Source organism: Pholcus phalangioides, unplaced genomic scaffold, assembly GCF_987345545.1.
Source record: "Pholcus phalangioides strain wild (caught in Gottingen) unplaced genomic scaffold, Ppha-v1.0 ptg000017l_1, whole genome shotgun sequence".
NCBI lineage: Eukaryota > Metazoa > Arthropoda > Arachnida > Araneae > Pholcidae > Pholcus > Pholcus phalangioides.
The window spans coordinates 12,955,489-12,982,155 of record NW_028301610.1 but is presented as its reverse complement, the minus strand read 5'-3'; the positions used below and the strand labels follow the sequence as shown (position 1 = coordinate 12,982,155).

The window sequence follows — 26,667 nt, the reverse complement described above, 5'->3', positions numbered from 1 at the left end:
AGCAAAGGGATAGAACTATCACCAGAGGAGATAGGCACAATCTAAGCAAACTAACCTTCTTTAGGATTGTGGGTAGCATAATCCTAAAGAAGGTTAAAGATAGCCTTCTTTAGGTATTCTTCAACTCAGTTTTGGGAACGATATAAACAAAAATTATGCATAATCACCCATGGGTGTCCGTTATCGAGAGGTTCTACTGTGTAAGAGAAAGAGGTAGTGGTTTTTGATACATGAGCACCGGAGCCTGGGGGGGGGGGGTGAGGATATTTTGAGTCCCTCTTCTCCAGTAACTCATGAATATAGGAACGTATGTGTGGAGAGGAAGACGAAACTCCACTGCACTATGTGGAACGATGTCCCGCCTTCTCTATCCCGAGAAGGAACTACTTTGGTGATCATCAGGTGACACACACCCGTACGCCTCCTGCATACGGGCTTGAGTCCCGTATATACTGGACGAATGATGATTTTAAGTCCCCTCAATGTTTTCATTATGTCGGCGTCTCTGGTCTGATAAGAACTTGCACACACACTCCTAATCCACAACCAGTTCACCGTTGTAAACCGTATATGTGGACCTGATGCACTCTGCCGTTGCTGGATTTGTGACTCGCCTGCAATGTGTTATCCCCTGTGGTGGTGGTCATGTGGAACACATACTGCTGTAATAAACGATTTGGAGGCATTCTGTTTTTTTAGGTTTTTTTTCCCCTGTCTTAAAAATTCCCGTGACCTTAGCGATGCTGACCCTGCAAACCATTTTTTATTCCGGTTATTTTTCCGATTTTAAGGATTTTTTAAAGTTTCTACGGATTTTTTACCCACCCTGTATTATTATTGCTGTATGGTCACGACCGAAACTCGATTCGCGGAGGAAGGAGCGCTTCGGAGATAGGTCGTATAAACCCACTTAAAACCCTAGATTCTTCAGCTATGGGTCCCGACCCAAACCTCTGATTCTCAGGGGCTACAAACCCACTAACAAACAGGGGCTCTTGAACTATGGGTCACGACCCAAACTTGATTCGTAGTGTCGCTGAGTCGTACAACTTCACTTACGGTCCTGTTATAAATGCACTTATTGCGTCACTGGTTTCACTAATTTTGAATAACAAATAGTCCCCATGGGTCGCGAAGCTGATCGTGTTATCGATTCTGGGTCGCGGATGAAAAAGTTGAGAACCCCCCTGATCTAAGCGAATATTGCACCTAAAAATACGGATTTTTGTGTGTGTGTGTTTGGTTGAGTCATGACAGGGTAACAACTTTCTAATTGGGTTTTTTAGGACAGGGTGACCAAATAGAAATTTAATTTTTTTTTTATTTTAATAACCATACAAACCCTTGCAATATGGGTGACGCGTATCTAGGGTTTACACGTTATTTGGATAATTTTTCTAATTGAAAGAATGCTTCTTCCATCAACGATTCGCGAGTTATTCCAGAATAAAGGGCCTTTCCTAAATACCCTGTATGTGGAACTTGAAGGTAATCAGATCTTAATGAACTTTCCGTTTCAAAATTTTTGGTTTTTTAGAGTCAGTATTTGAGTTCAGTTGTTGGAGACACGTTGCTGATCTACAGTAGGCTACTTTAGATTGAACTGGTTTCCCGATACACATTCCATAATTTTTTTCGGGTATTTTATTACAGTATTACCATTTTCTTCTCACTGGAGGGTCTTGTAAGATGAGAGCCCGACATCTTCGGGACAGCCGTTCGTATTAATAATTCATTAAGCGTTTTTAACATAGGTTTCGTGTATCGCATTGTGATATTGTGGATGGAACAAGCTATTTTTTTGTTCTTTACTCTCTCTCTTACTTTAATCCTTTATTTGGCAATGTTGCTTGAGAGCAACATGGCTACATGAGTTTCTAGTATTTTTTCAAATAAAAGTATCGTATATTTTGAGCTCCTTTTGGCATTGATGCTTCCATGCAACTCCTAAATATTCAATTTTTACTTGTGTTCGTGAAGTTTCTGGAATTACCAGAACAATGGCTCAAAGGTTCACATGTCTCCTATTTCTTGACAAGTTAAGCGGGAATGATTTTTGGCCCTTGCATTTTTTGAAGGGAAATAGAATGTGCGGAGGAGGCATAAGGTTGTGCATTCTTCAACAATGATAGAAAAGTAAGTCGACAAACCATAAATGACTTTTTTAAACTTCTCAAATCTATGTAAATCATATAAATACGGCAAGTTACGGCGAGAGCAAAAATGTAGATGTTGTTTACCTTGATTTCCAGAAGGCATTCGATCGGGTCCAACATGGTAAACTCTTGAAGCGTTTACACGAGATTGAGATTGGGGGCAACTTGCTGAATTGGATAGAATCGTGGTTAAGAGATAGGTCTCAACGAGTTATGGTGAACGGGGAATTCTCTGGTTGGACAGGCGTCACAAGTTGAGTTCCTCAAGGAAGTGTCCTTGGTCCCATACGTTTTTCACTTTTTGTCGATAAACTCGATCAGGGTATCGATGGGATTGTTAGCAAATTCGCAGATGACGTGAAGCTAATGGGAGTAATCGGAATCAAAGCGATAGGGAGTTGATGCAGACCAACTTAAACAGGGTTGCAGCATGGGCAAATGAATGGAGCATGACGTTTAGCGTTGATAAGTGCATGGTTGCTCATTTTGGTTCGAACAACCCACGGTTCTCTTACGAGTTGAATGGTGTCACTATACCGGATGCAACTAGGGTCACCGATTCGGGAATTCTCATTAACGAGCGGCTAAGTTTTTCTGAACATTGTTCATCGGTGGTCAAAAAAGCAAATAGAATGCTTGGTCTCGTTTTCAAAAAGGTCTCTTCGCGTTCTCCTAAAGTAATTCTTCCGCTTTTTCGAGGCTTAGTTCGTCCGGGATTGGAGTATGCAGTAAGGTTTCGGAGACCATACCTACAGAGGGACATAGACTTGGTTGAAGGGGTGCAGAGAAGAGCTACGCGTGTCCTTATTGGCATGTTAAAACGAGATTTTCGCTATTACGGTATTTGTTAAAACGGGATTCGACTGTATTCAGAATCGATCAGTGTTTTTGATGTCTGTTGGTTGATCTCGGTAAGGCAAAAGGCAAATCCACTTTGGTTTTAATACCTCTTCTCCGGTCTGGGCACCCGGATCGTGGCTCGCTTTCGTAACAAAATTGTTTTATGCTATACCTCGAGAGGTTTTCAACGCAAAGAAAAGCCAATGGTGTCTGATAGGAATTTCCAAGGCAAACCCAATCATGCTACATTGGTTTTAACGGGGCCGTCTTAAGAGCATCATGGGCCCCCGGGCCAAGTGATTTTTCCGAGGTTCTACCTAGCGAATTTTCGAAAATTTGAACCGGTTTTAATTTTTGTGAGGCCCCTGTTTTCTTGAGGCCCCCGGGCCGTGCCCGGGTGGGCCCATGATGCTCTTAAGACGGCACTTGGTTTTAATACCTCTTCTGGTCTGGGCACCATGTTCATGGCCCGCTTTCGTAACGACATTGTTTTACGCTATACCTCGAGAAGTTTTCAACGCAAATAGACGTTCCAAAGATAAATCCGATGATACCCATTTCATTAACACTAGGTTTACCAAGGGGTCATTTTGAACCCTCTGAGAAAACTTTTCGTTAATTTTCTTCAAGAAAATTCTTGCCGTATTTTATGGGAATTATTTATTATTTATGAGAATTATATTAGGATTATTTGTTCCAGTCAGCAGAAGAACTTGCTGCTAATTACACAGGTTCATCTGAATCAGAAAATTTGAATGAGCTGTTGGTGGATGCAGTTGAGAGTTCAGGAACAAGGGAAAAAAAATGCCAAGTAGGCCTTTGCAATGAAAATAAAACTCAAGTTACCTGTGGCAGTTGCAAAAGATACGTTTGCGGAGTATGTACGGAAAAAAAATTTGCAATTTGTAGAAAATGCTTTACGTTAAAATATCAAAAATAAAAAATATATAATAATAAAAACTAATTATTATAACTGATGTAATTTTATTGAGGTTCGTTTTTTCTGCTTTAACTTCATAATAGATAGATCAATTTATATTTTTTCTAATTAAATACCGAAAGGGGTCATTATGACCCCTTTTGGTAGAAATAGGAATATGTCAACTCATGGTAAACCTAGTGTTAAGTCAGTACTCACCACGCGTTTCAAGGCACAAAGAACGTATTCACGGGAAAACTTGCTCACTTTTTTTTAGACAAATCCAATGATATTGCTCTGGTTTTAATATCTCTTTTTTGGTATGGGAACCAAACTCACTTCTCGCATTCTTAACGAAATTGTTTTACGCTATATCTCGGGAAGTTCTCAACGCAAATAGACGACAATGGTATCGTCTGTTAGATGTTTCAAAGACAAATCTGATGATACTCATTTCAATAAGTCAATACCTACCATCCACGCGATTCAAGGCACGAAGTACGTATTCACGTCAAGACTTGCGGCCGTGTGTCTATGACACAGCCTACCCCATTTCTTTTTAGAATGAAATCTCGGTTCCAATCGAGCATCTTATAATTTTTTAACCTTTTCCTTCGGCAGGGGAATTAATTACAATAGAGCATACATGTTCTTATCCATGAGGAAGGTAAAGGGATACCATAATGAAATTCAGTTATGAAAACCGAAGCTCCTTTGCAATATATAGATTACCGGAACCTGGATACAGGTTTCTATTTTTAAGAAGCACATGAAACCTGTCAATGTTGATACATGATCTTTCACCGTAAGGGTGATGATGAGATAAAGAAAAAAAAATGTAACGTTCTTATCCCACTTCAAGAAGTAGTGATGTGAAAAGACTCGCACTAGAAATCATTTCAAGTGTTGATTTCATTCCAATCTTCTGTTTGTTATTATTTGTCATTATCATCTTAACTTCAACTTTCTTCAGTGTGCGTACCAACCCGTTATAGCGGAATATTTTCTTCAAAAGAAGATTAAGATCGATTCTGTTTATTATTGTTTAGTGTCTATATCTATATTGTTTTGTTCTTATCAGTTTTAAGGAAATAAGTACCTAGCTGCTCTTTAACTTGGCATTTTTATCATCGCTGACTACATTCCGGTTGGTGAAAGCAACAGAAAAGTTGTCAAAAGGTATGTATTTATCTTGTAACTTATATATAAAAATTTATACATTTTAATAATTTTTTGTGTTTTTTCCACTTTTGTAATTAGGATTGTCCATGCTCCTAATTCATGTGGTTGTTTGTAATGTCGTGTTTTGTTTGTCGTGTGATCAAGGTTTCGGCTAATAGATGTACTCTTCCGTTGATTTTGAATTTGCATAATGCTTGCACAGTATAACCTGTCACTTTGGGCACCTCCCTATATTGGACAGTTTTGTATGGAACTGGCCATAATCTTATATCAAAGCATGTCCACAATACTCTATCAGCGTTTCTCAACCTATGGTCCTCTACGATGGACCATGAAGAAGAGCCGTGGCTGCGCACAGAGACACAAAGGTCCACCTGCTGGCGCGAAAGCCGGACAGCAAGTTTGAAACTGAGCTATCAGTTAAGACGACTAGCTGTGCAAGTGCAGGGTCCGACTAGAGGCCCTAGAGAGAGAAGAAAAGCATGAAGAACTATATTATAAAATTTAAGAACATAACTATATATAACATTTGTGTACTTTATATATAATCGTTTTCGCGACCTTGCCCAGAAGTTTCGGGTTCCAGGAGATCCAACGGACCCAGGGAATTCAGGGGGGGGGGGGACACTTACACTTACGCACTCTCCGTTTTTTTGATTGAAAGGGGAACACAAGCTTTATGTTTATGTACAACCCTTTAGTGAAAAAATGGAGCTAAGTCAATGTCGCAGATGCATTAACGTTCCAAATAAATCTTGTCATGTGTTTTGCTGCCACCACTTTATACTAAATTGGGACTGAACAAGTGTACGTGGGGTGCATGGAGGCTTATGCCCCTCCCAAGACGATCAAATATTTGTCAAAAATAAAATGTCCAAAAACTAAATACGATAGACTAATAAAAATACCTTTATCAGCTATTTTAATAAATTTCTGTTGTACTAAATGTTTTTGATGGTTAATAACTAGAAATTTATCTGGGAGAAAATCCTTGTGACGTCCCCCTAAACCTTTTGTGACCCCTCTTAAGTCGACCCTCCGTACGCCCCCCTGAGGCTGATGGAAAACATTATGAAGGCTATGGACAAATCTGGCCCAGGTTTTTCGCACCTAAAAGAAAATTTTTCCGTAATTAAATGAGACAAAACTAAAAGTATTTGTAGGTCTCCTCAAATAAGGGAACTATTGAATGTGATTTTGTTTTCACATAGAACTCGCTGCGTGGCAATCATTCGCATCTGCAATGAAGGGGGTTTTTAGGGAATCAAGGCAGATGGGGCCCTTCAATGATGATCTGTTGGCTTCTGTAGAAAGAAGACAACACAGTACATAAGAGAAAGAAATTAAATATTTTTATAAAATACTGGAAAAGTTATTATAAATTTCGTTTTGTGTTTGTGCATATGCACTCTATGAATATTATATGTATGTCTGTAGAGCAGCGGTTCTCAACCTTTTTTTGACTCGGAACCCTTTTCGGTGTATAATTTCTATGGCGGAGCCCTTTTTTGTATATAATTTTAATTCCGGAACCCTGCAGGCCTTTTTTTTTTTATTTATGTATCAAATTTACTGATTTATTTTATTTTTCTGAAGTCACGGCGGAGCCCCAAGGGCTCCGCGGATCACCGGTTGAGAACCGCTGCTGTAGAGGAAGAAAAAAAATTTCGTTGCTATTTCATAACGATGCATGGATATGATAAAATAACTATCGTAATAAATGCATTATAATTTGTTATTAAGAATATGCCAATTATCTCCATTTTCAAGATGTGTATTCATTTCAAAAAAATGATCATCATGCATACAGAAAAAACTGTACGTGTTGGAGATTTTTTACATTCATATTTGAATTCAGCAACCCAAAATTAGAAGAATGCTGGACGCATGTGCACTATTTCGTGAACGTTGACCGGCATCGCAATGAAGCTCAATTCAAGGATTAGCATCGTGGTCCTCACAACGGTGGCGCTCAGGGGGTTCCAACCCGAGAGCCTTTGACAATTCTTATCATTATAGGTTTTTCCCTATTATAAATTCACTATAGAGGGGGCTCGTTAAAATCTGGAAGCCCTAGAGCCCTTCTAGCTGATGTGGGGGGGGACACAATTAGCGTAATGTTGATTTGAGTTCGAGAATATGATAGATTTTCCGGATAGGTGCTCTTCTGCTGATGGTTGACATGGATGGTGCCGAAAGACAGAAAACTTTCCTGACACAGGGGTACAACAGAAACGTCGGTATGACCAAAGAAAAAATTGCTACCGCAGGGAGTCCCCCCTCCATCGAGGGGTTAGTGCACCAACCTATCGATGAGTGTAAAAAACAAGCCTGCCGTTCGGAATCGGCAATAAATTGTAGGTCCCGTTCTAATTAGCCCTCGTGTGCAGGAAAATGACCGTGGTGCGGCAAAAATGATCATAGATGGTGCCAAAGCCGCTCGAAAGGTGCAGCTACTCTTAATGCAGCTTTGGATGGTGGTCGCAACTTGAAAAGTCTTGAAGACCCCCCACCCCTGGAAACATAACATAAGAAAGAAAAAAAGAACGGATTAATGAAGTGTTATCGTATTTCCACTTGTGCAAATCTGATAGCTTACTATTACTTATCTAAAATTTACCATTCTTTCTTGTTGACTTGGCACTTTAAGATATTAAATACAAAAACCTCGATACAATAGTCAATAATCTTATCAAATGCACTACAAGACAATTCAAATAGATCGCACGAAAACATTAGCACATAAAACAGTTCGATAAGTGTTTCAATATTATTTATTCTTGAACAAAAATAAATAAACGTCTCGAAGAATAAATTTGTAAGTTATCTTCAAGTTCCAAGGCTAGACACGCATGTTCAAAGTACTGTATATACACGTACTGTTCGAGTAAAAACAAATCTCGGTAGCACTTCTTCTTCACCTGCGGCATGGTCTTTAATGAATGTTAAAACGAGAAATAATCTTCATTATATGCAAAACTCTATTATCTAACTTTTTCAGAAAAAAAAATACATAAAAATGATAACATAAATGAAATATGAGAGGAAAACTTAAATGGGAATTTTTTTTTATTAAATTAAAATTATTAACTCTATTACAGTGAAACCTCACTACAACAATACTCGATATAACGATAAATCTTTGTACAAAATTATTTTTTGGAATCTTGTTTGGAATTCCATACAGTCCAATGCTAAAGTCTTCTCGATATAACGATATCCTTTACTACGATAAATCTCTCTATAACGATATTTTGAAACTGATACAACGGTATTTTTTATTTTTCACTCAGAATCACCTTCAATATATATTTGAGTGTGATTCCGATATTTAAAATAGGTAGAAGAGAAACCGTGTCGAATTATCGTCCAGTGAGTTTGACGACCTCCCTGTATAAAATTTTAGTAATCATGTATATTATTATTAAAAGGCAATTGGTGAAGTTGATAGACGAGAACACAACGGAATAGTCCGAAAACAAGCATGGGTTCAGGAAGGGGAAGTCACGTGTAACCAACCTCCTTTGCTTCCATGATCACGTGACTAAGGCTTTGGGAAATGGTGAAAACGTTGACGTAGTTTATCTTGATTTGCAGAAGGCATTCTATCAGGTCCATGTTGGACCTGATAGAATGCCTTCTCTTGAAGCGTTTACATGAGATTGGGATGATAGGCGAATTACTGAATTGGATAGAATCGTGGTTGAGAGATAGGTGAGAACGGGTTATGGTGAACGGGGAATTCTCTGATTGGACTGATGTCACAAGTGGAGTCCCTCAAGAAAGTGTCCTTGCCGAATACCATTTTTTCACTTTTTATCGATAAACTCGATCAGGGTATTGATGAGATTGTTAGCAAATTCGCAGATGACGTGAAGGTAATGGGGATAGTCGGGAATCAAAGCTATAGGGAGTTGCTCCAAGCCAACTTAAACAGGATTGCAACATGGGCAAATGAATGGAGCATGACGTTTAACGTTGCCAAGTGCATGGTCGCTCATATTGGTTCGAATAACCAACGTTTCACTTAGGAATTGAATGGTATCACTTTCCTGAATGCAGCTAGGGTCACCGATTTGGGAATTCTCATCGACCAGCGGCTAAGGTTTTCTGAACATTGTTCGGCGGTGGTCAGAAAACCGAATAAAATGCTCGGTTTCATTCTTAAAAGGGTCTTTTCATGTTCTCCTAAAGTCATTCTTCCGCTTTTCCGAGGCTTAATTCGTCTTTCACTGGAGTATGTCGTAAGGTTTGGAGAACATACCTACAGAGAGACATAGACTTGGTAGACGTCTGGTAAGTCGTGACAATCCAAGAACTTTACCTTACCTTAAAGGCAGCAGTCACGCCACGTGCTGAACATTTCCCCGCACACACTTCGGTCAGTTGTAGAACATGCCATCTTGCGATTTCACATGGTATCTGAAAATGATGGCCATCGTGTTGAATATGTTTTGTTTCAGTAACAATTGTTAAAATTGTAAACGTTTGCCTAAATGTGTCATTTCTTAATAAAACGCCCTCTGGTGTGGAGACATGTGCAACTAATATTTTCCCCCGAAGCAAATTCCCATCACTTCATTAAGTCCTCCACAAAATTTTACAATTTTCTGATGATTGGTTTCGTCTGCGTAGGCTACTTTAAAATACAGTTTTTTAGTTATGGAATCCCTTTATATTTTTAAATTTTATTTTGTTGATATATGCTTTCATATTGGGTATTTTGGTTATGTTTGACATCCTATTTTTTGTGGGCATAATTTTTTCAGCCACCTCATTGGGAAATTTAAAAGGAAATTTGCGCAATTTATTAAATTCCTTATCATTGTTTGTCCTTCGGAGGGTGTTTAATAACATCGATATTTGGCGCTATCTACCCTCCAAAAATTTTAATGCAGTTGCCGTGAAGCTACTTTCTGTATTGCACACAAAAGTGTTGTGAAGGAAACTACTTTACAAAGTGGGAATAGCTTCCTGAAATTTATTTTCATCAACTAATCAATTAGAATTTTTCTCTACGAATAAATACTTTTAAATGCATTTTCTCGTGGTACTAACGACGCTGAATCAGAAGAGATGACAACAACATCATAAATTTGATGGCGCCGGATAATATTGCTACCTCTCAGTATAACGATAACCCGTCTACAACGATATTTTTATTTGGTTCCGTAGAGTATCGTTATATCGATGTTTCACTGAATTAATTAATCATTATTTATTAATAATTTTAGAATATTTTTATTGAATTTGTAACGTAACAGTAGTCTGTTCAAAATTTAGGTACAAAAATCGGAACTAAAAATTCCACTGCTTAATTAGAAATGAAAACAAGCATCCCAAAAAAGGGACGATGGTAAATAATGGGTTAATCTATTCTTTAAAAATGAACTATTCTCGATCTTGATCTCTGAAACTAGTTTGTCTGAAGCCTGAATGATAATAATAAGTAAGAAAGTTTTCGAAAAGAACCTTACATAAGAATTCATGAATTTTGATTTATACAACACTTTGTAGTTTTGGTGGCTATAATGTTATTTGAAGATTATGTCACTCTCCGCTATCCACACACAAAGGTTTTTAACAGCTGGCTAATGCGAAGATATATTTTGAAAAGAGAGAAAATTCAACTGCCCCTGCGTTGAATTGAACCCACGTAATTTCACTTTCCGGGCGAACGCCTCAGACCAGTGTTTCTCAACCGCCGGGCCGTGACATCATTCATACCGGGCCACGACTGATCTGCCGCTTCATTTCCCCCTATTCATTTTCCATTAGTCGTGCATTTGACCGGGCCTCCCACTTACAAAAATAAATGAAACCGGGCCGCGGGCTTCCAAAGGTTGAGAACCACTATAGACTACAGAGCACTTTTAATTTTGAACTTTAATTATGAAGACCTGTATTACGTAAAATTCACAAAAGTTGGGCAGCTGCTCAAAACATTACGTAGCTTTGTCATCTTTGACGATATCCATCATCAATAAAACCACTTAAAACGGCTACTTTCTCCCATGACGGTCATTTCTTCACCGGCATCTGAATCTCTGGTATACAGCATATGCTACATATCACGCGAGCCACATTTAACGTAAAGGTCAGTACAACCAAAAAGCTGTAGAAAAAATCTCCTTTCAGTTGACAGGACGCAATTATGCTAATTTTAGTATGTTTCTACCCAAGTACTCGAGGTGTGTATTCCACGTAAATTGTCTATTGATTGTATTTTTTCACAGTGTCATTTAATAAAACAATTTTATTGGTCTCCTAACAGAGAGTTTACACAAGAGAAAAGATGGATTCTGTTGTAGAGCCAACTGAGAAACAACCTCTTCTCCACCCAGAACTTTCGTACCCAAAGCGCCAAAGATGCAGATTACCTTCATTCAAAGTCTTTTCTATAATTTTTACTGGGTAAAGTATTATATATTGTGCAACATAAGTACATAAAAAAAATTGATGATAACATTGATATTGAAATATTTCATGTATTTTTTTGTATTTCCATCCTTCAGAATGATGTTCTTAGTAGCCACAATGGTTTTTGTCATGAAAAGTGGTAGACAGTACCAAACACTCAATGATGTTGATCATTTAGAACCAAATATACCAGGTAAGGTATGGTCTAATAAAAAATTAATTTGTTGATAAATTGTTATCAGTAGCATATTTAACAATGAAGTATGATTGTAATTTTTTGTTTGTTTGTTTATTCCGATAGTACATGAGAAACTTTTAAGGAAATCCTGGGTGAATGGGCAAAATTACGTAAGGCAAATCAAGAATCTAGAAATGCAACTTTATGAAAAAGGTAACATTTGAAAACAGATAGAAAATAGCTTTAATATGACGGTATAACGAACCTTATATTAATTTCTAAGTCCCGATCACTTTTTCTAGGTATTTTTCCACATAGCGACTCTGCATGGACAACAATGCAAAATCTTTTCAACGCAAACACTCCTATTGGGAATCTTGCCGAGTGTGCTTTGATTGTGGAGCATATAAAAAGAAATTCAAAGCAGTGGTAAATATGGCAGTTATATTCTCTTTGAAGGCAACGACAAAAATTTTTAATATTCTTGTGTGATCTTGACTATTTTTCTATTAATGCAGTTTCAATTCTGATTACCTACCTGATTATTGCAAAATTGCGAGACCCAGTGCATGTGAAGGCCGAAATCTTTATTACCGTACTTACAATGGAAGCTGCAATAATTTAAATAATCCTGAGTGGGGAATGGCACAGAATAGATTTCTCAGACTTGTAGAAGCTGATTATGCAGATGGTAAGTAATTTTTTTGGTCGTGATTATGTCTTTAAAAATCAGCTAGCTGCCAAAGCTGGCTGCGTGTGTGATAAGTCAGGTCTGTCTCAAGAGCATCTTGCTCCCCCCCGGGCGAATGATTTTTCTGAGGCTTCCTACTTGGTGCATGTCTCGATTGCACAGGTTTCCCCCGTGTAATCGAGGCCGCCGGGAAGCGCCCGGGTGAGCCCGTGCGTTAAGGGCCAACGTCAGCTCACTGGCAGACGTTGGCACATTAAATTCTGAAGACTTGTTTACGTCTCGACTAATATTTCGAAATTCTCAGCAAAAAGGTGTTATTAAAAATTGTTAATGAAGGCTTTAATGTTATTATTATATCACACAGGAGTTTCTGAACCCAGGAAATCATTAAATGGAGATCCTTTACCGAATTCACGTTTGATCAGTAACCATTTCTATACACACCAAACTCTTCCTGACGCAAATTTCACTTTGTTGGCAATAACATACGGACTTTTTATTGATCACGATATGATAAACAGCGCTGCACAAACAGGTATGTATTCATAATCCTAACCTGCATTTCTTATCAAAAGCGTAACATAACGTTATACCAGTGGGTCTTCAGCCTTTGAGACATTGCGGGCCCACCAGATCATACCGCGGCATTCTCGGCTATTAAACAGGGTGTTCCCCACATTATTGAACACTTTTATTTACTCTGAATTTAGTTATTTTTTTCATTAAATTTGAATTTCCATTAATTATAAACGTATATTCCTTCCAAAAATATTTCCAATTTTTTTTCATCAATTTTTAACAATTCTGACAATTGCTCTTAACAATTCTGCAATTACTCTTAACAATTCTGCAATTACTCTTAACAATTCTGCAATTACTCTTAACAATTCTGCAATTACTCTTAACAATTCTGCAATTACTCTTAAAAATTATGAAAGAACTCTCAATAATTCTTTAATTATGTCCTTTCAGTAATTCTGTAACTTTTTTTTCATAAATTATAAATTTCCATCAATTTGAAATTATTTTTTTTAATAATTCTGAACTTTTTTTTTCTTTCATTAAGGTGTTTTTTAACATTTATGTAAATTCTGTAATTAATAATACGTTTTGGATGCCGAATTCGGCCTCTCAAAATATGTAGCCTATATGAAATCACATAAGCCTCAAAAACCGTTTTGACTCAGGGTCCCCGCGCGAATTGGTTATGACGGCCCTTTTAGTATATCAAATGCTGAGTATTACCCAGGGCCGTAGCGTGCCTTTCTCGGGGGCCCTGGGGACAGACTTTTTCGTGGGGCCTTGAAAAGGTTGCATAATAAATGTATATTTTTGTGAAGTCCCCGCATTGGGTTCGGTTGCCCCAGCTTAGTTACGGGCCTATTAGTACCATCGGATCTGGAAAGTATCTCACAGTTCATATACAAATACAGCAGTACATATTCCAGTGGCCAGAGCTCTTCAACGATTTTTCCTATGTAAAGTAGCTATTTTTAAAAAATGGTCGGTGGGCCACATGTAAAAGCTCGGAGGGGTCCGCGGGCCATGGGTTGAAGACCCCGGTGTTATACTATGACATGATTTCGAACATTAAGTCTGTTAATCCAATTTATATTTTGAAATTCTTTTTATAGGGTATGGTGGAACATTTATTACTTGTTGTGACAAAAGAATTTCATCAGAGTTTAAACATCCAGAATGTTTTGAAATACGTATTCCTCCGTCAGATCCGTTTTATGGACCCCGGAATGTGACGTGTTTAGATTTTGTGCGTTCAAAGCCGATTCCTGGTAAATGTGCCGGTAAGGATCTAACGTCTCATTGTATGGCGCTGTATGATATACAGAGTGGACGAGAAGTCCTGTGTGTTTAGATTGTTAACTCGTTTAGATGTAGCTCGAGCTAAAAAGAGCGCTTATTATGAAATATGGTTGTTTCAAAATTCACCGACAACAAATCCCCGCCATGCAATTCACCGATAGGAAAATCCACTGAATGGAAAAATTCGTCGCTGGGAAAATTCACCGGCAACAGTATGACATGAGTGATTGAATGATCGAGTGAGCAAGTGAATGAATGAGCTCACTCACTCGCCAGGTTACTCGCTCAATCACTAGGTAGTCCATTCTATCACTCACTCACTTGGTCGCTCATTATATCACTTACTTACTAGGTCACTCATTATATCACTTACTTACTAGGTCACTCATTATATCACTTACTTACTAGGTCACTCATTATATCACTTACTTACTAGGTCACTCATTCACTCACTCACTTGGTCGTTCATTCTACCATCAACTCACTAGGTTGCTCACTCTGTTACAAACTCAATCACCTGGTCGCTGACTGTTACAAACTCAATCACCTGGTCGCTGACTGTTACAAACTCAATCACCTGGTCGCTGACTGTTACAAACTCAATCACCTGGTCACTGACTCTGTTACAAACTTAATCAGTTGGTCGCTCGCTCTGTCACTCGCTTATTCGCTAACTACTGTATCATTTACTGACTCACTCCCTCGGTCATTCCTCGCTGACTTACTGGCTCACTGACTCGTGTCGAATTGTTGGACGGTGAATTTTCCGTTTACCCTGTTTGTGTCACATTTTATGTGTTATTTCGGGTTTTTTTTGTGATGCAGCGCCATCTGTGGAGAAATTCTGAACTTTTTTATTTATTAAAAAAACTCGACGTCTTCATGAGTGCTGTATTTTGGTGCCAGCCGCACCTCTATGTCAATTGGTTGATTTTTTATTAATTTTTAGGATGTGCCTGGGACTTTTTGCCCACCATGTATAACCACGTTTTACGTGTAATTTATCAACACTAGAACTACCGAGCTGTCATTTTGACCGCAGTTGGAAATTTCGTTTTTTATCCAGATTTTAAATACACTATGAATGCATTTTTTAGAAAATAAAATTATTATTTTTCTCTTCTAAAAATAGAGTATAGAATTGCTCATGCTTCGTTACATTTCAGGCGTAAGCAAACATACAGTATGTTTCAAAAAAAGATGGACTAATTTCTGAAAGGCGGTAGATTGCATTCAAATAATCTACGTCTTTAAATGTATATAACTCAACTATGTATTTGGCATCATTATAAAATTATATGAGAAAATTGTAAACACTTCACGTTCTTTCTGCTAGTAAATTAAGTATTTTAGCTTCAAACGTAAAATCTCTTGACTGCTCCAGCTGGGATGGGGGCGGGGCATAGGTGGCGGAGGTCACTTGATCCCCCAAGAATTTTTGTGAAACGTGCCCTCACTAATTCATGAACATACAAAGCAATACACGTACCCCCCCCCCCGCGTGTTTTATCAAATTACAAAAAGTCTGGCATCCCTAGTAACCCTTCATTTTTTTGCCTTATCGGAACCCCTGAGTTGTAGGGGGTGTCACTTGATTGTCGTGGGGCAACTTACATTCCGAAATTTTGAAATCAATGAATAATACGCTATGTAAATTCGAAAAAATATGAACATAATATTTTTCACGGGGTTGGGACCCCAGGGGGGGCCCCCGGTTTCCCCTAAAAACCCTCTCACGACAATATTTCAAAACAGGCAATCCTAGTTCTTTTGGCACTTGGTTTAATCTAAAAATATATCAACATCTACAGCAGTATCGTGAATTTTTGCAATAGCGGTCAAAAAGACCGCTCCGGTATAGTTCTGGTGTTTTAAGTCATCATCAAGGAATGCATATTTATGATGACTAGTACTTTTTGTTATAAATATTGAAATATTGATTTTTCTTTACTTGTTCACAGGAAAGAGGGAACAATTCAACATAGTATCGACTTACATTGACGGCTCTGCAATTTATGGTCCTTCTGAGGAGATGTGCCATTCATTGCGCTCTTTTCATGATGGTACTAATTTTTGCTGTTGTTTTTGCTATCTCTCTGAGATGTGAAACGGGATATTTTCGGTCCTTCAATATTAAATGTTGTTTTTGCTGCAATGTTTAAGACAGGGGTTCTTAACCTTTTTCAGCCGTGACCCAAAATCGGTTAAAAGATCAGCTTGACGACCCATAGGACTGTTTGTTTTTTTAAATTAGTGAAACCAGTGACGCAGTAAATGTATTTATTACAAGAGTGTAAGTGGATTTTCTACGACCCATTTGGAAAGCCCCTGCTAATCATGTTTGTATCATGACCCATAGATCAAGAGTCCCTGGCTGTAAGTGTATTTTTACGACACATGTCGAAAGTCCCTGCGAATCAAGTGAGAGTCGGAACCCGTAGCTCAAGAGCTCCTGACTGTTAATGGATTTGTACGACCCATTTCAGAAGCCCCTACAAAAATTCTGAGTCAAGACCCATAGCTCAAGAGCCCTTGGTTGTAAGTGGTTTAGTACGACCCATCTCGGTAGCTATTATACATCAAGTGTGGGACGCGACCCATAGTTCAAGAATCCCTTTTTTAGTGGATTTGAACGACCCATCTCGGCATAGGCAGAGATAGACTTGGAAGTCTGGGGGGGGGCAAGATGATGATGATGTCGATTCATCTATACATATATGCATTAGATCAGTCGACTTCACCTTTGATGCTGGGGGGGGGGGGCAATGCCGCCCACGACCCTCCCCCCGTATCTCCGCCCATGCATCTCGAAAGTCCCTACGACTAAACTTTGGGTCGCAAACAACAGGTTAAGAACCCCTGGCTTAAGAGATACAGTGGAACCTCCTCTAACGGACACTTTTCGGATCCACGGTCCCGTGGAATAAGGCCTTAGTATCTCACTTCCCGTTAGCGGATACTCTCGATAGTGGACAGTAAAATCAGGCAAACTAATTTTTTTTCCAACCTGAAATTTATAAATTTTTGGTCATAAACCGAGAATTTATCATATATATCTAAGATTAAGTTAAATTCCAAGCTTGTATTGTGGTAAATATGATAAATCGCCAATTAATTACTTAATTAACTGAACATAACTATGGTCCAGAATGATGAATTCGAATGGTAATGTTGCTTTTGTTTGTTGATACGTGTGAAGAAAGCCAACATTTACAAGACAGATAATGTTGTTATGAATGTTTCTATCTTCTTCACACTTATTTTAATTTAATTTTTATTGCAAAATGTGCGTAACGCACGTATCATGTACTGGTAAAAATAATTAATTGGTTTAATGAAGAGAAGAAAGCTTAAATTTTTTCATATTTATCAGACTTTCCAACTTTATTTGGGAATTATGCATAATCGCCAGTAAAAGTGATAAATAATGTGATATTTAAGCAAACTTTCTTTATCGGAAATTGGTGATTATGCATAACCACCGGTGTATCACTTTTGAAGGTAACATATCGATTTTTTTTAACATTAAAATTTATAGGAACCAATTGCGACCCAAGTCAAGCGTCGTATAAATGTAACAGTCGTATAAACGAGGCCTCATTACATATCATACCTCCCCATTAACGGATAAAATTCTTGGTTCCATGGGTGTCCGTTATCGAGAGGTTCTACTGTAATATAAATCTAGATCGATTCTAAGTTGGCCATGATGCTCGTTGAAAACTGTTAACTTTTAAATGTTTTTTATTATTATTAATGTTATTGTAGGACTGCTTACCAGCCGCCATGTTAATGGACACTACCTTCTTCCAGTTGATAATAAAAACAGATGTGGACCCATAAAAAGACCGGTTACTTGTATGGCTGCTGGTTAGTATATTTAAACATGTTGATGTTTTCTTCGTTAATTTATATATCCATTGATGTGGTAATGCCTCTGATAGGCAATTTTTATTTTTTATTGTGTTCTTCGAGCATAGTACCATTTTATGAAGCTGGATTCACACCCACAGCATTCCGCCACTTCGAGCGGCTCAGAAACCAGTTTTTGGGGTATGGTTGAGGTGATTCTGACTGATTTTTGCCGTCAAAAACCGGTTTTCGGCGTGGTTCGGAATGGGGTAGCACTGTGGTGGCTGAACCGGTCCGAGATGCGTGACCGTGTGGGGTTCGAACTTCGGAAGGGGGCACAAAAACTTTCCTCCAGAGAAATTTCGAGTTACCACCCTTCAAAAAGCATTTAAATTAACAGAAATTGGTTAAAATAGTATATAAAAGATTTATTTTAATTTGTTTTTGTTTTTTTTTGTATTTTTTGGTCGGGCCAAAAAATGCCCTTCCCCCCTGCGTACGCCTCTGCTTGTTGATATCGTTCTGGCTAAGACGACTGGAAAAATCCCTAGTGGGATCTTCCATTGAGAGTGGAAGACAAGTTTTCTGTGCGAACTGACGTGATGGCTGCGATGGCTATTGCACTGTATAATACATATATACTTTCTTTTTAGGTGATAATAGAGTCAATGAAAATATTGATTTAACAAGCATGCACAACCTTTGGTTCAGAGAGCATAACAAAGTTGCAACTAAACTAAGATTACTCCATCCGAATTGGGATGATGAGAAACTCTTCCAGGAAGCCCGTCGCATAGTAGCTGCAGAAATTCAATTCATTACCTACAATGAATTCTTACCTCCTCTCCTAGGTAAGTTCATGTTTCATCCCATACTATTTTTCGTCATTTAGCCTTAAAGAGAACTAACAATATTTATTTTTCCATACGCTTAATTTAATTCATAAATACTTTTTTCCGGCATTTATTGCCATATGGTACACTATTTAATAGGTCCTAAAGCCGTAGAAGAATATGGTTTATCTATAGATGTAATCGAGAAGTATAACAAATATGACAGTGATGAGGAAAGTGGTGTGTACAATGTATTTGCTGCTGCAGCTTTCAGGTTTGGACACAGTATGATTCAAGTGAGTTTGTCTTAAAATTAGTATGTTTTTCTAATTTCTCTTTTATGTATTTTTACTATCACTAACATCTTTTGTTTTAAAATTTGCATTCACCAACCTCTTATCACAGGGGTGGCAAACCTTTTTCCAAGCTGTGTCATAATCAAGATTATTTTCGATGTGCGTCGTGCCACAGCGCATTTCAACACGCCATACGTCCAGTTTTACGGGACACGAGCATTCTCTTCGTTCCTGCAAAATATTGTTCGGTTTTCCTTTTATTATCGCAAAAATGTTCGGTTTGTCATTCTTTTGAGTTTTAGATTGTTTTATATTTTTGAGTCATAAATTCGATTATCGCAATGCAGATTGTTATCTACGTACATCAGTAGAAGTTCATCTTACCTACACACTGTTGAACTTAGACACTGGAACCTGAGTACTCAGGAGGGTTGACCCCCCCCCCCCCAATAAACTTTATAAGAGAACCCCCCCCCCTACCTCCCATAAGGATTCATGGATTCATAATGTAATTGTGTTGTACAATTCATATTCCCCCCATGTGGACGATTCTGAATCTCGTACGCATACTGTAGGACGTCCAGCAACTACGTACAAAGATGAAAAACCGAACAGAAACGCATTGAATAGAAAGTAATCACATGATCATTATTTTAATAGCGTCTACCATACTAAATATAGGTTTGACAGCCTACAAGACCATCATTCATAAGAAAAGAGTTGTTCAAAAGTTGGAAAGAATTTGTTTTTGATTTAAGTATGGAATAGAATTTCTTTAATTTTTGAAACCATTCGCCTGCCACTCCTGATACCATGGCCGGGCACGCGTGCTGCGGGTTGGCCGTTGAAACGGGTCGCTGCATGACTCCCTCCCAGTCGACAGGATAACCGGATCTCGACGAATTATACGTTGGAACGCACTTTCTTTAAGGAACACAGTTCTCTTTTTTTGTTATGAAGAAGCAGGTCTGCCGTGGATACTTGATATTACATTATTTTTATTTACAATTTATACATTTTTTACGTCATAAAAAGAGGAGCAACTGACTAGCGTGTCCAGAGAACGGAAAAGGTAAGCATACACACACAGACGTCCTTGACTTCAGAAACATACACTCGTTGCCAACATAAGAAAAATAACAATATTAAACATAATGTGATAATAATAATTTATTATCACATTATTCATTGACCGTTAAAACGGGTCGCTATTTTTGCATTTTTTACGAGTTTTTTCTTCGTTTTCTCTCTTTTTTTTTGTCTTTTTTTTTCATTCATTATTATTTTCTTTTATTCTGAATAATATAATCCATACATCTAATGTCTAAATAAAAAAAATTGTAATGAGGCTTTCTGAATAGACGACATAATCATCATCAGCATCACTTTGAGGGACAAGCACAGGATGTTCCCCATAGAAATCAATGTTAAAATTGCCGATTTTACTGTAGAAATGAGGAAATTTAGTAGGGTTTTCCACCACATCAACTATTTTAAAAATTTAGGGTTTTCCACCACATCAACTATTTTAAAAATTGAATTGAAATCTCGATTTTCGAAACATTCAGTTCGCTCAGAGATACGAAGCCCAGAAAATTAAATATAAAATAATTAGCCGGACCTGTGCTTTAGAGTTGGATATTCATGCAATAACATTGATTTCAACTTTTTATTTATATCTTATCAAGCACGAAAATGAAAATTAATATCTCCGTATTGTCTTATATTATCCAATCGCATCAATCCATATAGTTTAGGATGTTTTCAAATTAATTATGGGCTAATAAATTACATTGAAGAAATTCCGCAGCTTTAATCAAACATTTTTTGAAGCAACAACGGGCAGATCGATAACTTGAACTTCAAGAAAATTTTCGAAATATCTAGCTCCTATTAAAAAAGAAAAAAAAACGATTCTTATTTCTACGTTTCATTAATTTAAATTTGCGTCTTTCATGAGTCGCGCAGGAAGTCGCCATACTGGTTACCTTGTCTACGGTTTGTATGTCCCTCAAGAAAGAGGGAAATATCACGTGATCCAAAAAGCCTCATTAAAGCATAAATAGATAGCATAAAGAGCCATGTGTCGGCTTCTTAGTAATTTTTTTTTCACTTATATTGTTTTATATTTTCTTTGTTTATGAATCGAATTGAAAAATTTAATGAATTATTGCATTAAATTGCATTTATATTTTAAATACATTTTATGTGTTCTTTCACAGAGTCTCCTGAAAATATATGATGAGAACTACAATCTCAATGACATGATTGCACTGCACAAGACATTTACTAACCCAAAACTACTGTATCAAGGAGCATATGACGCCTTATTAAGAGGCATGTTACAGCAAAGGGCACATTCTGTGGACAACTATATCACGCCTGAAGTATTAGCATTATGTCATACTTGTATTATACTATTTAAACAATATTGTGTATGCTCATAAATGTATAATTAAATTAAATTTTACACCATAATATATCATAAAACAGTTTGAATTTCACCTGATGGTCACAATGAAGATTGTTTAAACTCAATTGTTTTTTTTAGGTTCGTAATAGGCTATTTCAGCCTATTACATCTGATTCAGGATTGGATTTATCTGCTTATGGTATCCAACGCGGCAGAGACCATGGTATTCCTTCGTATACTTCTTGGAGGAAAGTGTGTGGTTTACCTCTTATTGAAAGCTGGGATGACATGTATCTTGCAATGAAAAAAGAGAGCGTAGAGAAACTTAAAGAACTCTATTCGTAAATATTATTAATCATTCAAATACAGGGTGGTTATAAATAAACTGACACTTCTCAGACGTATGTAGCGCCCATTCTGATGGAGGTATTTTGATAAAACTTGGTATATGGAGAATACATGAACCGTGGGGGGGGGGGGGGGGATACGAAAGATTCAATAAAAAATAGTTCAATTTTTGACTACCAGGTGAAGAAGTGGTGCTTTTTATCGCAGTTATCTTTTTCCCATGGTTCAAATAACACATATAATAAGTTTCAATGAAATACGTTCACCACAACGGAAGCTACGTAGGTCGGAGTAGTGTTAGTATAATTAGTGGCACTACTCACAAGGAAAGGTTCCAAAGGTATCACCCTCAAAAAATTATGAAAAACTTTAAATATACTCATCCCCCAGAAACACAAAATAATTAGCGGTAGAATGCAATTATTAAAGCTGCGAAAAATTATTAAAAATGGCAACAGTTGCCATTTTACAACTCATCATCTCTCGTGCTTCTTGACGATATTTATAAAATACTTCTTTTCCCTCTTTTCTTCCCCCTAGAAACACTAGTTGTTTCTTTTTTCCCCCCTCTCTTTCTCCGTCTGTGCTGTATCTAATCTCGTTTTGTTTGAATGACGTCGCTCTAAGACTTCAGGATTGCGAAATTTTTTATTTCATTTTTGGTCTCTATTGACGTTCAAAACATTAATATATTTATTTATTTATTTTATTTTTTTCGAGAGTGATCCATAATAATTCCGCCGGATATTTTTTTATTTTTGTGCGTATTTAAATGAGTAGAATTAGTGGGAAAATTAGTCGAAATTTTTTGAGGATGACACCTTTGGACTCTTTTCTTGTCAGCTTAATTATACTGACACCACTCCAACCTATATAGCGCCCATTGTGGTGTGGACGTAATTTGGTATATACGTTATACGACATGGGAAAAGATAACTGTGATAAAAAGCGCCACTTTCTCACCTGGTGGTCGAAAATCGAACTATTTTTTTTATTGAAGCTTTATTTTTCACATGGTCCATATATAGGGCGTCCATAATTAAAAGACCCTATTATAAAGTCGCCTACAGGCAAAACCACTCATCAAAAAAGTGTGAAATTTTGTGGAGGACTTCATGAAGTGATGGAAATTTGTTTCGGGGGAAAAATCGTTGTACATGTCGCCACCAGACGGCGTTTCACTTTGAATACCTGTAGTAAACATGTAAATTTATATGATGTCACGCAGCAGCTGTTATAAAACCTAGAAAGATTTGCGGAGATCTGCTCTACGGAAATATCGGACTTGGAAGAGGATTCGAAAAGGTCTAATGAATATTAAAACCTTCGGAATATGATAACGAAATTTGGAACCACAGGATCGTTGGCTGTTCGTCCTGGAAGAGGAAGGAAACCCGTTTCTATAGACGCAGTACAGGAGGTTTCGCTTCAGGTGGAAGAGGACAGAGCTTCAAATTCTCGTGGTAGCAAGTAGTGTCAGGCGTGTAGCAAAGGCGCTGGATAGTCCACGTTCAACTGTCCATAAGATCATGCGCAATATCCTCCGATATTATCCGTACAAACTTTCACTTGTGCAGCGGTTGCTTCCACATGATTATGACGCTCGACTCCGGTTCTCACTGCAGTTTCTAGAATATCCTCTGAACAGATGAAGCACATTTTCACTTGGATGGTGCAGTTAATATTCGCAACTGCCGAATTTGGAAACCGGAAAATCCGCACACTATCTTGTAGGTTTCGTTGCATTCACCAAAAGTTACGGAATGGTGTGGATTTACTGCATCATTTATTCTCGGTCCGTACTTCTACGGGGAGTTACGTCCTACAGATCGAGTGACATGTTCGATCACACCGGGAAGCGATATGCATTGCTGTTACAGAACAAAATTGTTCCGGTTCTGCAAGCACGTCACTGCTTTGCAGACACAATCTTTATGCGAGACGGAGCTCCTCCACACATTGCAGTGTAGAATGTTCTTAAAACGCATTTTACAGAAGAACGTGTCATCACCCGGCGCTTCCCTAATCTACAGCCTCCCCGATCCCCGGACCTTAATCCATGCGATTTTTGGCTTTGGGGCGTCTGGTAAGTCGTGAAAATCCAAGAACTTTACTGCAGCATTAACTGATCCAAGAACTTACTGCAACTTAAATGCAACATTTCACGCCACGTGCTGAACATTTCCCCGCACACACTTCGGTCAGTTGTGGAACATGCCATCTTGCAATTTCACATGGTATCTGAAAATGAAGACCATCATGTGAAACATGTTTTGTTGCAGTAACAGTTGTAAAAATGTTTAACAATTGTTAAAATTTTAAACGTTTGCCTAAACGTGTCATTTCTTAATAAAACACCCTCTGTTGGTGACACGTGCAACTAATTTTTTTCCCCCTGAAACAAATTCCCACCACTTCATAAAGTCCTCCACAAAATTTCACAATTTTCTGATGACTGGTTTCGCTTGTAGGCTTTAAAATAGAGTCTCTTAATTATGGGGACGCCCTGTATATAGTCCTCTATATATGGAATCGAAATACCTCCATCAGAATGGGCGCTACATACGTCTGAGTAGTGTCAGTTTATTCATAACCACCCTGTAGTATATACTTTCTTTTAAACAGACTTTCTTTATTGGTATAATTTTTAATGAATACTTATTTGCAATTGCGAACCAATGTAATTTCCTCACTATAAGTGGTAGCCGTGGCTTTCTAGCCCAGATTGATTATCAAGAAACGAATGGTTTCTTTGTTTACTGTACATATTTTACCTCATGTAATATTATTTATGCTTAGGCATTACTACTCTAAAATTACGCAAACCTGTGATTGGACGTCCAAGGTCAATGCGACCGTTATCTATGTGAACCGCTGTGAACCTTATATCGACGATAGGAAGAACGGTATCAGGCACGGATCTGGAAGAGTGCGATCGCCCTCCTAAGAGCCAGATAATATGAAAAAAATTGGTCTTTCCCTTAAAATAGAGGATGACCCCACGCACTTACACAATCAATCACCCTGGATCGAATTGTTTCTCGACGGCTACGTGGGTCATCTTTGTCCCAACCAAAACTAACATTAGTATGCGTCTTATTGGCACCCTCGCGTAGGATGGATCGAGTAGACTGGGATTAACATCTCCTACACTGGGCCCCACGGCAGTATGATATGGCACCGCACTTTATGGATCGGTTACGCGTTATGATCCAAGTCTATTCGACCAGACCTCAATATAACAAACTTCTATTTAACGAATTCTACAATCTGACCCCGATATAATTATCCCCGTTCGACAAATTCTATAATCGGACCTCGATACAGCGAACTCATATTTAACAAATTTTAAGATTGTATCCCAATATAATGAACTCTTATTTATTAAATTTCACGACTGCACCCCTATATTACGCATCATTTTATCAAATTATCATTACGTATAATTTTATTTAGCATTTATCAGATATACCAACGACGCTTGTGTGTTATGCATAATCGCCGATAAAAGTAGCAAATTCATCAAACGTACCGAGACGATTGGTTATTATGCGTAATAACCGATTAATCGCATCTACTGTAACATACATACAGTACTTGTGTGTCATAAAACTCCAAAGCATATAAATTGAATTGATCCATTTGAATATGTATAGACTATATGAATATGTATATTTAGTTTTCTTTGTTGTAAAATAGGCATGTTTTGCTTTGCTTTCGTTTTATGCTCAAAATTTAACATACAAGTTTGTTTTTTTCAACTCAGATCTGTACACGATATTGATTTGATACCAGCATCTTTAGCAGAATATCATGTAGAAGGAGCTATGCTTGGTCCTACATATGTTTGTCTCATAGGCAAACAATTTCAGAAACTTCGAGTATCCGATAGGTTCTGGTTTGAAGTCCGTGATGAAGCATGGTCTTTTACTGATGGTAATTAATTACAATTAATCATTATTGTTTTATTAAATATCAAATGTTCAATAACGTCATTATGATCAATCAGGATTTTAATTATCATAATCAATTACATTTCCTACTAAATTCCTTTGTTGATTTGTGGATGGTGATTAATTACAATTAATTGTTATTAACTGTTTTATTTAATATCAAATTTTAATAATGTCATTATGATCTATCATATTTTCAACTAAATTTATTAATTTGTGGATGTTTTAATTCATCAAACTGGTGTAAAGAATCAAATATGACATTAATGTTGTTGTTATTCTTATTGAAGATTATTCTCTAAAATATCCATTAAAATTATTCATAGGTCATTAGTCTTATGTGTCAAAGTCATATTTGTCTTACATGTCAATTATTAAACTTTGTTATTCATATTTTATGCTATCAGATCAAGTGAAAGAAATCTACAAGAGCAGCATTTCCCGCATTGTTTGTGATAATTCAGACAAAATAAAGTCTCTGCAAAAAAAAGCATTTCTGGCGCCATCTGATACGTAAGTAAAAAAATTTCATACATGTTTCGTTGATTGTTTTATGAAATTTATACACAGTTAATTCACGATAAGTCGAACTCTGATGCCTCGAATATTTGGTCAAGTCGAAGTTTTTACTCAGCCCCAGAACTTTTTCCATATTTTTAGTGAGAAAATTTTCCATTTACTCGAAGTTTTCTTACTTTGAGTCGAAGTTTTCGAAAATAAGAGGAATTTAAAAAATAACATTCAGCCGTATAATTTAGCATTTAG

At 37.4% G+C, this 26,667-nt stretch overlaps 1 protein-coding gene across 1 annotated transcript in view; it reads left to right on the top strand.

The window, feature by feature from the left end:
* The first annotated feature begins 253 nt into the window (after window positions 1-253).
* The window catches only part of LOC149072411 (salivary peroxidase/catechol oxidase-like), a 30,718-nt gene continuing 4,304 nt past the window's right edge, over window positions 254-26,667 (top strand). Inside the window, exons 1-16 of the mRNA XM_089247076.1 lie at window positions 254-5,094; window positions 11,372-11,511; window positions 11,613-11,710; window positions 11,819-11,908; window positions 11,998-12,124; window positions 12,214-12,386; window positions 12,751-12,921; window positions 14,021-14,188; window positions 16,169-16,270; window positions 17,976-18,077; window positions 18,713-18,910; window positions 19,052-19,188; window positions 21,411-21,575; window positions 21,740-21,942; window positions 25,716-25,885; window positions 26,310-26,415. Coding sequence (XP_089103202.1) covers window positions 11,393-11,511; window positions 11,613-11,710; window positions 11,819-11,908; window positions 11,998-12,124; window positions 12,214-12,386; window positions 12,751-12,921; window positions 14,021-14,188; window positions 16,169-16,270; window positions 17,976-18,077; window positions 18,713-18,910; window positions 19,052-19,188; window positions 21,411-21,575; window positions 21,740-21,942; window positions 25,716-25,885; window positions 26,310-26,415 — 2,129 coding nt within the window. The 5' untranslated portion in view covers window positions 254-5,094; window positions 11,372-11,392. The remainder of the gene's footprint in view (window positions 5,095-11,371; window positions 11,512-11,612; window positions 11,711-11,818; window positions 11,909-11,997; window positions 12,125-12,213; window positions 12,387-12,750; window positions 12,922-14,020; window positions 14,189-16,168; window positions 16,271-17,975; window positions 18,078-18,712; window positions 18,911-19,051; window positions 19,189-21,410; window positions 21,576-21,739; window positions 21,943-25,715; window positions 25,886-26,309; window positions 26,416-26,667) is intronic.